The 13,606-nt window shown below is 34.7% G+C and overlaps 1 protein-coding gene across 1 annotated transcript; it reads left to right on the top strand.

Annotated features, from left to right (window-relative positions):
• The first annotated feature begins 200 nt into the window (after nucleotides 1-200).
• On the top strand, nucleotides 201-10,318 carry LOC144448983 (transmembrane protein 248-like). The gene is made up of 7 exons (XM_078139376.1): nucleotides 201-367; nucleotides 1,307-1,504; nucleotides 2,339-2,618; nucleotides 3,634-3,790; nucleotides 6,738-6,903; nucleotides 7,791-7,937; nucleotides 8,180-10,318. The coding sequence occupies exons 2-7, from the start codon at nucleotides 1,349-1,351 to the stop codon at nucleotides 8,195-8,197; spliced, it is 924 nt and encodes a 307-aa protein (XP_077995502.1). The 5' UTR covers nucleotides 201-367; nucleotides 1,307-1,348; the 3' UTR covers nucleotides 8,198-10,318.
• Nucleotides 10,319-13,606: the final 3,288 nt, after the last annotated feature.

Here is a 13,606-nt window from a genome sequence, read left to right as displayed (position 1 = left end):
TACTCACTTTAATATTACATTTAAAATCAGATAAACAAAATATATACCAATATTGTGGGAACTGTGAACCCAAATGTGCTTCGCAGTTCCATTCACAGGTTGAGCGTAGCATAAAAACAAACGGATCTTAAAACTTGACGCTGTGACGGCGCACGTCAAGAAGTGGTGAAAGGTCGACTGAAGGTTGACTTACAAAAAAAGATGGCCGCCATTGCTCGGAAGTAAAATTGCGTTGCTGTTCTGAAAACAACATGTTTATACAGCTGTCTGCTCGTATATTCTAGGAATGGTTTCCATGGGAAGAAGACCGTTTTGCTTGTGAACAGTTTACGTCTTATCTGCTCCACCGAGAGCGGAAGCTTAGTAGGTACGGGGCTAAATTGAAAGAAATGGGCTGTTCTGGTCGAGTGACTGTATCCTGTGACGTGTCGTTTGTGTTTATATATGTTTCTCATACGAAAAGGATTGACCACGGACTTTTTATACTTTATTCATGTACACTGAAACTTACACAGTAATCATCTTTAAACTAAACGGAAGTAATGAACACGTATACATCTCATAATCGCCGTTTTGTAGCAATATTTTTATTGTGTGATTTGTGTAGCCACCGAGTTCTTCGTATGATGTCATTATCAAAATCACACTTCATGTTGTGACAATACGCAGTAGCTTTAGTAGTATTTCTGATAGCGTAGCATTTATGTTACACAGATAGCGTACACCATGCCATGGTGTTACATAAGTTTATATTTTCATCATCATCATTAACAATGAACATGTGGGTGTAATGTGTGTAGAGGTCGTGAGAATGTTGGTGAATTCCTGACTTTAATATTGCAAAACTCTGTAACAAGTACATGGTTTCTATTTACATGCTAGATAATCAGGAGAAATTGAATTAGAATTCAGAATGAGACACCTTTCACAAGAGTGGATCACCAAGAACATAATCCTGCTTGCAGACAGAGAAAGTTTAGACTCATTTCTGACAATGTCCCATCTCTTCTCCAAGGGACAATGTCAGAATTGAGTCCTGGTTTACTCTTTCTGCAAGCAGGACTGGTGAGGACAGCACATAATAATTGATTCATGTTCAATATAGGGTGTATGTCTCTCTCCCCTTGATCTCTGTCTTTTGAACAGTTGTAAAGTTGGTCCACCAATGGCGGCATAATGCTAATATATATCTGGTTGGTCTGCCAAATTAAAGTCTCACTTTCAAAACCTCCACAAATGATTTATGTATATATGTATAGAATTATGCCCTGACTAATTATAATTTTCCTCATATTTTCTTATACAGATCTGTTTATCAGACACCGTTTTAGTAGTAGATGTTAGAACCATGGGCTGCAAAATATTTGATAACCTGAAGGGTTTTCTACTAACTCGCCCTCCTTTGGTTGTATTTATTTTGTGTGTTGGTGCCTTTGCAGTTGCTATGGTAACATTAGCATACTATGTAAAACTTCATCAAATTCAGGATCCAGATATTGCACAGGTATGTGTTTGTAAATTTCTTAACATTTTGAGTTGAAAGCATGGTAAAATTTTGACCTCCCTAGTAATGTCTCATGATAGTTTTTATTGTGTCAATATGAGGAGTCTGTTATAGCCAGAATTGTCAACAAGTCAAAAAGGAGCCATAAAATCAAAATTTATGAAGCATTGAGTGTAATTACCCAATATAAAGTGCATTTGCATGGTTTCAGTCATCACTACGCTAACAATAAAATTTGGTTATAGGCACAAGACATTCATTGTTCTCTAAAGTAACAAAGGTGCCAAGCTGCCTTGCAATTTCTGAACACTTCTAGTTTTCATATAATGAAAGTTATACTCCCCAAATTACTTGATGTAAAAATGGTATTAAAAAGCCACAGAACCCAAGGTTTATTTGACATGTGTCTTCTGAGATGTGACAATAGCCCTGGAAAATTTGAGATTCACTTCCAAAAAATTTGTTTGACTCTGAGTAGAAATTTTCATCAGTAACTGTGAACCCAGTGTACATGAACATTCATTCTCATTTTATTTAATAAGTATGAATACAAAAGTGGCTGGTGCAAGCCTTGTGCCTGTGAATTGTTTCTGAATGGCTGTGGACTTCAGCTGTATTAAGGGAAACCATGTATGCTAGAGGTGACTGCTTTTATTGTATGTGGTTGTAGAGGCTGTAATGAATTGCATGCTGCCTAGGGAGGAGGAAGTGTAAAGGGCCATTGTGCCATTATGGATTTGTGCCATTATTTCTATTGAGCTCAAGGTTGGAAAGTGCTTCATGTATAGTACCTAAGAATTTATATTGGCATTGTTATTATTACCTTTTTTTCAGGACTGGAATTCATTTTTGGAACATTTTTCAAATGCAAGATTTTGTGCATCACGTAATGGAACAGATGACCACTGGAGTACAATGGAGAACATGACCGGTACAACACCAACAAGTTCAGCATCTAGATCACTACATAAAGACATCCTAGAGTATGAACCTGCCAGAAATTACTCATTTATGATTAAATTAGTATTAAAACCGATGCCAAAATTTGTTGCATTCCCCCATAATATTACACACTTCATGAGCAGTGTGTATGGGTCACAGCTTGGATTGGAAGGTAAGTAATCTGCATCTTTGATCTCCCTAGTATTATATGCTATTATGTTTTATATATGATTAGTATTATAGCTATTGAGCTAATTTAATATACCACTGCAGGATAGCAATTTCTTGTGATGAGCAAAATTTGGTATACCCTGTTGCTAACAGTATTGTAGTTTGCAAGACACAACATTCATGCCATGCTCTAAGTCTGATAGGGCTGAACAACATCTACTTTAGCATTGACACCAGCTCTGATCACACCAATACACTTATGGCAAATGACCTTGCATCAAGTTGACAGTCAACATTTTGAGTACACAGTTATAAGTATCAAATTGAGTTCAAGTACCTTGGTTGACTTTCAGTCAACACTCCACATAATGAGAAATGTGAATACACCCACACAAGTATAGTCATGTGCAGCTCACCAGATCAGTAGTCAGCATCATGAGAACATGTATACTTTGCCCACCTACTCAATGATTATCAAGCACAGAAGCTCAGCTCAGCTTGACTTAATTTTTCTGCATAAATATTAGTCCACTATTCACATCTACCGTGCATATACATTGTCGATTATACTGCAGTGTACAGTAGTATGAGTACAAAGTTAATATACTAGATTCATTCAGTTGAATTTCAAATCATAAAAACATTGGAAATACAGTTTTCACAAGAAATCCTATTGTTCCAGTGATGTCAATGGCAGTCTACGTGAATCCATATTGTAGAATGAAAAGTAAATGTTGTACCCACAGGCAGGGCAACATAATTTGGATGGGTTTTGGGGGAATTATAAACTGTTCTTGACATGTGACATGTTTCATTTTTATGAGAACATATATGTAAATGCTGTTAACCCCCCCCCCCCCTCCCCCCCAAAAAAACCTACCACAACAAACAAACAACACCAAACAAAAAACAACAATAGGAACTGTACTAGGTTTGTTACATTGGCACACAAATTCATCACAATGCTGTGATATTTCGCAAGAGTGATGACCCTTTCCTTTGTACTCCAATAATAGGAAGTGAAGCCTACGAGCAGGTGAATATAACCTTTGAACTCCCAGAAGGCTGGAACAGTCAGAGGTGTTCTCATGATAAGAGACACCAGTGTAAGCATGTTGAACTGACAACATGTGTCACTATGGTTGGGTCACCCACAGTATTCCCAACTACAAGGTAAGCAGCCATCAATGCGAACAAAAAGAGTCTATGTTACAGCTGATTCATTTCATTATGATAATCCTGAATTTGTGGTTCTTGTTACCTACTATTAAGGCTGGACTATCAAAATAGAATAACAATATTCTTCAAAAGTAGAAATGTAATGTTTATATCGTCAACTGATTCATGTTACTTGTTAGGAAGCCTATTTATTTTTATGTTTGTCATTATTTTTTCATGGCAACTATGGATCGGTCAGTTGATTTTTTAAAAACGTAAAAAATAAATAAAATCATCTTCTTCATGTTTCACTGCCTCCCCTTTTCCTCCTCTCTCTCTCTTTTTATTGGATTCCTGGTAACAAGTCTTTTCCCAGCTTCTGTACAATTGGCATGTTCTCAGACCCCCTACTTGAATAACTTCCATCATGAAATACATGCTCTGTTTGTGAACAAGTGTCGTCGTTGCTGTCATGACTGTAGATGACGTTGACAGTCCAGACATTTGCTTATTCTTGTCAGAGAGGGCAGGGCACTGTTCAGCATAATATTAAAGGCAAGATGTTGGTGCTGAAAATTTGGGACAGTCGGGTAATGAGAAACAGAAAAAAATAGGGTCACCCATACCTGAAATAGAATTTTACCATGTAATTATAAGTGCGTCATAGAGTTTTACCATATGATATAGGTGCATCATAGAATTTACTATATGATATAGGTATGTCATAGAATTTTACCATATAGGTGTGTTATAGAATTTTTACCATATGATATAGGTGCGTCATAGAATTTTACCATATAGGTGTGTTATAGAATTTTTACCATATGATATAGGTGTGTCATAGAATTTTACCATATAGGTGCGTCATAGAGTTTTACCATATGATATAGGTGCGTCATAGAGTTTTACCATATAGGTGCGTCATAGAGTTTTACCGTATGATATATGTGCGTCATAGAGTTTTACCGTATGATATAGGTGCGTCATAGAATTTTACCATATGATATAGGTGCGTCATAGAATTTTACCGTATGATATATGTGCGTCATAGAGTTTTACCATATGATATAGGTGTGTCATAGAATTTTACCATATGATATAGGTGTGTCATAGAATTTTACCATATGATATAGGTGCATCATAGAATTTTACCATATGATATAGGTGCATCATAGAATTTTACCATATGATATAGGTGCATCATAGAATTTTACCATATGATATAGGTGCGTCATTGAATTTTACCATATGATATAGGTGCATCATAGAATTTTACCATATGATATAGGTGCATCATAGAATTTTACCATATGATATAGGTGCGTCATTGACTTTTACCATATGATATAGGTGTGTCATAGAATGTTACCATATGATATAGGTGTGTCATAGAATTTTACCATATAATATAGGTGTGGCATAGAATTTTACCATATAATATAGGTGTGTCATAGGATTTTACCATATGATATTGGTGTGTCATAGAATTTTACCATATGATATTGGTTCGTCATAGAATTTTACCATATGATATTGGTACGTCATAGAATTTTACCGTATGATATAGGTGCATCATAGAATTTTACCATATGATATAGGTGTGTCATGGAATTTTACCATATGATATAGGTGTGTCATAGAATTTTACCATATGATATAGGTGTGGCATAGAATTTTACCATATGATATAGGTGTGTCATAGAATTTTACCATATGATATTGGTACGTCATAGAATTTTACCATATGATATAGGTGTGGCATAGAATTTTACCATATGATATAGGTGTGTCATAGAATTTTACCATATGATTTAGGTGTGTCTTAGAATTTTACCATATAATATAGGTGTGTCATAGAATTTTACCATATGATATAGGTGCGTCATAGAATTTTACCATATGATTTAGGTGTGTCATAGAATTTTACCATATGATATAGGTGTGTCATAGAATTTTACCATATAGGTGTGTCGTAGAATTTTACCCATAGAATGTTACGATATAGGTGTTCGTCATAGAAATAATGATCAAGCAGTTTCTTGGTTGACATGATTAAATATGCTACACATACATTGTTATAGACACCTGAGAAATATTTGTTTTTATTTTAGTGTGTAGTTGCAAATTCAAATTGCCCATGATGGCTTGGTAAAGTTTCATATTTATAACAAAGTTGAATTATTCTTAGGCAAAGAAATAAATCAGTTTAATGTCCATTGTATGTTTGAGTGTACTGACATGTGATGTAATGTAGAACATAATTTATTGTTACCACGCTTGCATTTATGGTGTACAACACTTTTCACAAGTATTTTCTTAACTGTGACAAATCACACTCTGTCTTTGACATGTGACATGAAATAGAGACTAGCATACTTGTCATATCACCTCATGGTAAAAATAGGTGTACAGACTCAGTGTGAATCTAAAATTGCATACCACAATTGTCAAGTTTTTTGTTGACTGTTAAATAAGTCACAAACTCCTGCAGAAGTGTTGCATGCATATAGATTTGTTTACTTCTGACAATATTGGTTATCAATGCTTAAAAACATAAGTGTGAATTTTATAAATCGTATACCATGATTGTCACATGGTTTGTTTGCTGTGCCCAATGACATGCTGTCTTAAAAGTGTTACACGTGTAGTTATTTGGATACTTGTCATTAGCTGTCATATAGCTATACCATGATTGTCAAGTGGTTTGTTTGCTGTGCCCAATGACATGCTGTCTTAAAAGTGTCACACGTGTAGTAATTTGGATACTTGTCATTTGCTGTTATATAGCTGTACATTTAAATGATTTATTTAATTCAAACAAAATGTAGCAAGAAATTGCAATTTTGCTCATAAGAGTAGAATGTGCAGTTTCTTAATGGTAACCAGGTTTATGTATGATTATCAAACAGAGCTAGTGAACACTAACATGAAACAGACTAATAATCCCATGCTTTGCCTACAGGAGACCAGCAAGCTGCAATGTTACTGATAGTCCAAGGGAGTACTACGTGTCCTGGTTGTCACCTAAATCAACACTATCATCATATGATCACTATTGGTGTAAATATGGAGCTATAGCTTCAGCTTATCATCCAGACAATCCCAGTCTAACACCAATGTTGTCACCAGTAAGTTGTAGATATCTCCTTTGATATTTTATGGTTCAGTTATTTTGTCCAGTTATAATTATTAATTATGTTGTAGATAGATAGATAGATGAAATTTATAAGAAAACAAGAAAAAAGTCAACTTTAAAAACACATATAAATAATATGACTACTTTAACATAGTGTGCACACCAGAAAATCCTGAAGCTTTTGCTGTTGTTTGTTCAAGAAAACTCAAATCCATCCCCATTTTAAGTAGGGGTCAGCATATAAAAATATTGAAGTAGCAGTCATGCCACGGAATCACTTATTAGTTATCAATATGTCTCCCAAATATCTGCAATTATGCAAATTAGTCATTACTATGAAAACCACACCCATCATATCTATAAATCATATTATCAGAATATCAATCATCAACATATCCACTAATTTAGATGAATTCTGAGTTGCCATTATTGATATGTAGCCTAATTTGTATGCAAATTAGATGATAAGTATGCAAACTCAAATGAAATTACTGCATTTTGATGGCCAACATGTAGACAAGAGATTACTCTAATCTATGACAATATGCTAATTAGATAATTGTTATGGAAGCTCAAAGTATTAATACACCTTGTCTACACAACCTTGTAAATAGAGAACAAGGCAGTTCTATGTCAATAAAGAGATAAAAACACAGGCAGTGTGATTTAAAAAAAAAACATGCATATTTCAATGCTTCATTCCAGTGTTTTTCAAGAATACTTATTAACTAATTGTTTGTAATAATCTCTAATGTTAGTTAAAGATTTTAAAATAGCATTGTGATTATATCAAGGCAAGATATGTAAGATTCAATGTTTTTGCACCAATGTGTCAACATTGCTTTTTTTCTCATAGATTGTTTTCTTCACTTTCCACAGGTTGATAGATCATTGATCAATTTACACCTAATGCACACCAGTTATTTCCTTTTTGTTATGGTTATAACTGCATTCTGCTATGCTGTAATCAAAGGCAGGCCTGTCAAAACCAGAGCTAATGGTTCAAGTATACATGTAGATAAAAAGGTAAGAAATTCTCATTGAAATGATGATTTATTAGTAGCAGGAGAATAGAATGTATTTTTAAAGAATGCAGAATTTCTGAACTCTAATTTCAATTTGGAAGTCCAAGATACATTGTATGTTAATGTTGTGGATCGTGTTGACCTATATTGTACATGTTAACCTTATATTGTACATACCTTTAATTATCAAATTTGATTTTCTGTATTGCAACTAATTGACTGATGTTTTGCTGTTTCCTGTAGCCCCTCATACAAGCCTAGAAGTAATGTTTTCCAATACACTGTTCCAAGATAACATCAGAGAGTTATTAACAACACTGTAGCTGTAACACATACCTTCTAACAGCTGAAGAATATATACCAATTAGTGTTCTGTGCCTGTGGATAAAACTCCTTGTTCCATTTTATGTTCCAAAGAATGGCATGGAAAGTTGTTCCTCTAGTTACTGAAAACATGACTTGAAATGGCAAGTACTACATGGATAAACAGGTACTGTGGTTGCCATGTCAACGATAGCCACCAATCAAGCCTAATCTGGAGCAGCTGTTTGTGCATATTAACCTTGGAAAGACTGCTATCTCGTATAGAAGATTAATTTGAGAACTGGCAGCAGCTTTAAAGGAAAAGAAAGCCTGTCGCCAAAACATCTTTTCTGTCTACAACTGTATAGTGGTCATGTCTGCAACAGGAAACTGTTTGTAATAGCTTTTGAATATCTTTTAGTGATCGTTTTCTGGTCATTTGTTCATGTGCAAAGCACATTGAAAATTTGATGTATTTAATTGTGAGTAGTACCCTAGTGTATGTGACATATTGAAACAGTTTAGATCCATTTGTTTAGATTTTTAAAGAACACAAAAATGAAGTAAGGCACTGTTTAACGTGGATATGGATGAGTGAAGTTTGTGTTCTTGATGCCACATATGTATTTATATGTTACCTAGACTTTTTTTAAATATTGTTAATGCACTTATGGAAGTTTATTTGAATGAATGCATAATCTGATATGCCCATTACAAGTACTTGATGCTCTTAATGTGCATTTGTATAACACTTGGCAGTCAGTATTTGAGATCTGTGGATCTAAACAATGATCCATTCTATGTAGCCAGTTTATGTTGATAGTGTGTGAATGACATTGACAAATGCATTGGATGTCATATATATGGTAAGCATAATTTTGTGTTAAGTATCAATGTGGCAAATAATGATTTAAGGTATTTTTTTGTCGAAGTGCACCCTGTCAAATTACATTTGCCTTATGCCCATAGTTTTCTCAATAAACTTGATTCATTGCCCAGAATAAATCACTTGTAAATTGTCTTTTTAGGTAAAGTAGGTCTGTCAGGTTATACCACCACATACTTGTGATGATACACATACTAGTGCACATATATATACGACAAGGTGTACACTGAATGTTTCCTGTAAGGTAAAAAAAGAAGGCTTTTTCATTGGTACTTTGCTGAGCGTTATTTTACATTTATAAACTTTCAATTGCAATGAAGTGTGAAGGAACCAGGACAGCACATTCTCTTATTCATATGACTGATTAAAGTACATCAACAAGCTCTATAGGACGTGCTTTGTTATCATCAAAATATTTACTAAATTATGTGCAATTTGACTCTTTCAATATTAAGATATTGCCTGTTATCAAAAGTCATCAATTATGCAAATGACCCATTAAGCTTAATGCAACATCAACAAATATAGGTATGTCATTATCAATTTGTGTTCCAAATTATGTGCTTTGGAAGCGTGCATTGAAAATTTAACCTCATTACAGAAAGGGAAATATTTTAACAAATGACTATATTTACTAGTTCTTGCCATTTCTATGAGATACAGCAAATTTCACTAGAATTTAATTTTGAGACACGTCCATAGATAGATTTACATACCTACCTACCCACATCCTTACACACACACACACACACACACACACAGAGCTATGACATAACCCTTTAATTTGGTACATACTGTAAAAAAAAAATATGTGTTTAATTCTTATGTACATTTAGTCTGTATTCAGACGCTGATCATATATTGTATTTCTAAAATTAAAATCCTTGTGAAATATTTAGTTATTTCTTACTAATTCTGTACACATATATAGCCCACAACATGCGATATAATAATCAGGATGTACAATCAGGGACGGATAAACGTTTTATGTCCCTGGTACAATGCACATCTATACACATGATAAAGAATGCGTGCTACTCACTGAGCCTGGGATTCCAACACATAAAATATAATCCGACGTGAATAATTCATAGAAATGAAAGTACGGCTGGTTAAAACAGTCGTCTTGACCAAAGCCCTGGTCTTGACTTCATGGAATGTCCTGCACACACCATGTGTAATTCTATTAATTTCAGTGGCAACAATAGTATTAAAGATAAATTACAAAAAAAGTCGATGACTGTTGATAGACTAATGTACACTATGCAATGTATGTATACAGATGGTAGATGGTATATATATATATATATATATATATATATATATATATATATATATATATATATAGGTTTTGAAAATTTGAACCAAATTATATGCTATAGACCCTACAGAACTGTTTCGTGAGGTGCGTAGTCCTCACTCATCATATATATATATATATATGATGTTATTCCTCAATATTGCTCATTATTCAGCTAAGGAAAATGCGAGTGACCTAAGGGGCCTTTCTCACTACGAGTCGCTAGACGAATATTTTTCCGGCTGAATGAAGAAAAATGTTAGAGCATAACATCGCACCGCCAAAAGATTATTTTATTTACTTTAATTTGCAGTGTTGCGGAAGAAAGAACAGCTCTGGTTTACGAGAATGGTAATATCAAAGAATAATCGGGGAAAGTAAAGGCAATTTTGAACGTTTTGGCAACACAGCAGAACCAGTGACGTAGACATGCATTGTCATGACGTAGAACGACCAGAGTATACATTCCATATGTTTTATTCAAATCAACTTGGCTTGAGCATGGCGTAATATATTTCATACCAATACTGGACCAAAATACTGAAAACCTAGATATTTTCGCTATTAGAAAATTTTGCAATTTTGCTGTCTTCAGCTAGTTCTAATTTTTACTAATTACCAGACTAGCACATCGTTATCTTTATACAAGAAGGCATTTTCACTATCTATTTTTGCATAAATGTTGCTGTTTTGTAGCGAAATTAGTGCAAATAAGTCTTTAGCGAAAATGTCCAGGTTTACAGTACTACATTGTACACGCATTCAAAATAACAAGATATCGTCTTTCTGTGACCTTACAATAAACTTGCTACTCTGAATATAATCCCCCCCAGTACATAAAGAACTACATTGTCACGATCTCGTGTTTGGCAACAGTTTTATTCTATGATATCGTGATACATAAAAAATGACGACCATTTCGGAATAGTAGGGAGACACTCTTTATTACTATACAGCTAATTAAAGCGATGGTTCGTTTTAGCATCCTCGGTGTAATATAAATTGAGGTAAGCTTTGCTTTCCGCCTGCGCAGTAATACTACCCGCATTTCTACAACGTCACCACTTTAAATTTGTTTAATAAATTAAGTATAGGTCATTTGTTCATTTGGAAATAAACTTCATTTCATTATCTTCACACCAGTACACTTTTGAAATAAAATTTAATTTTCTAAAAAATCCCTATCAATGCTAATGTGGAAGTAACATGATACTGTTCTCTGCTGTCACAATAAGAGGACAAACAAAGTGACTGGTTTCCCTTTTCATTATACTGGTATCAGAAATAGCCCTACATAATTTTTTTCCCGTGTCACTTGAAGTTTATTTTAGTCATGTGATGTCATATATGTTGATTTATTAATTTCAACTACATCAATAACGATGCTACATGCCGCTTTGTACCCTATGGCCCACTCCAGTCCTTTCGATGACCAAAATACCCTTTCCATTATAGACTAACTACAATTAATGTGATCACTTCATGTTTCTTTATCATTTTACCGTAATAGGAGGCTTTGTTATGATTCCGTGTGTCTGCCTGCTTCATTATCTCAAAATGGCCGACTCAAATTAATGACATTCAGAATAGATAATGTAATGGCTACAGCCAATTAGTTTGTAGGTGATATCCATCGATACTGAGTAGCATAATTTGCATACTTGTGGGGCAAGTCCTTTTCACCACCAACTCTATACTCGGCTTAGTGTCATTAATATTGTATGACAGCAGTTCAACCATTTCTTTAAAAATATTTTAACCGGGGGGGTCGTGCTTTAGCGAAAGGAGATTGGGGAGGATAACTTTTGCACGACGGAATCGGGGGGGGGGGGTCATATTTAACGCAACGGCACCCCCTTGTATTTATCGAAGCCTCCCTTATTGCGAAACCTTGGATATCTACTCAAACTGGTCTCTAAGAAATGGTTCAGTGCAACGCTGATTACATGTGTAAAAATAATGTGCGGAGGTCGTCAATTCCAGATTAGCACGTTTTAAGCTTACTTGAATCGTTCTTTGTATTACAGAATTACTTATATGCAAGTGCACAAATGTACATGTAGTTCGAACTGTGTGGTATTGGCAAAATGAATACACCTGACCGGCAGAAACATAGCAGCAGCACATAAGCAATAAGATGACTGTATATCTTCCAGCAAACTTTATCAACGGAACGCCCGTATCATATGGAATCTGACTCGTTTCCCTTCTTCACATGGTAGCTTCCTCACAAGGTCATGATTCGACTCAGTTTATTCAAGTAACCCAAATCTCATTACTAGAAATGCACACAGTCCAGTGTGACACCATGACCCTTTTTCAGTACAAAATGGACGAAATAAATAAATTACTTAATAGGCCCAAATTAAAAAGACAGGTACATTTTTATGATTGAAATGAATAACGAATGTATTTATTTTCCACAGGAAGAGGCAAATACTTGTCATGTACACGTATTTCATCCGTCGCCTATGACAACGTTGTTAACCTTGAGATCAAATTTCATCGACTTCCCAACATAAGTGAAATTCGATACACTCCACCCTGGAGACAAACGCATAGGGCCTAGATATCAGCAACCCCCCCCCCCCACTTATTTGTGCTTTTGACGACAGTCGAAGAGCTGCCAGTTTGATAAAACCGAATGTAACTGATCAGTGACCTTCAATATAAATTTCGTAGGGTGCAATAACAAACGATCAAAATGATGGCATTATTAATATCAAGCCAAGAAACCTACCTTTCCAGAACACACTCGCGATGACAGCTCAGTTCATATTTCAAAGAAGCAAACATACTTGCATTCCAATATGCATGAGTCAACACTCGTGTAATTGATACAAAAATATTTTATTGAAAAACACAAGCATATACAAATCTGTATAAAATCGCTAAATATATGTACTGTGAAATACTCAAGTCACTCGATCGAAATCACTTTAAATTGTAATATCTCCTTTCTGTGAAAATGGTTTTGCCGAGGCTCTTCATACACCGCTTTTAACAGTTCGGAATAAATTGACTTCATTGTATTTTAGTTATAGAGTGTTGCACAATATTAGTCTTAGCGGTCGTTTCAAGGAGATATGAAATGGGTGACCGTCACTATTATAGATCATTAAGTGAGACAAGGTGGTTCACACCCATTATTTTCGGTCAGATATAATTACCCAATAGACCT

The sequence above is a fragment of the Glandiceps talaboti genome, chromosome 18, assembly GCF_964340395.1.
Source record: "Glandiceps talaboti chromosome 18, keGlaTala1.1, whole genome shotgun sequence".
NCBI lineage: Eukaryota > Metazoa > Hemichordata > Enteropneusta > Spengelidae > Glandiceps > Glandiceps talaboti.
Note: the sequence above shows the minus strand (reverse complement) of the source record. Positions and strands in the feature narration are given on the sequence as shown.

Excerpts from the sequence above, each read along its gene's own strand:
- LOC144448983 (XM_078139376.1), top strand. The coding sequence starts at position 1,349 with ATGGGCTGCAAAATATTTGATAACCTGAAGGGTTTTCTACTAACTCGC. Across the intron at positions 2,619-3,633 it reads GTCACAGCTTGGATTGGAAG|GAAGTGAAGCCTACGAGCAG; the intron begins GTAAGTAATCTG and ends CTCCAATAATAG. Across the intron at positions 6,904-7,790 it reads TAACACCAATGTTGTCACCA|GTTGATAGATCATTGATCAA; the intron begins GTAAGTTGTAGA and ends CACTTTCCACAG.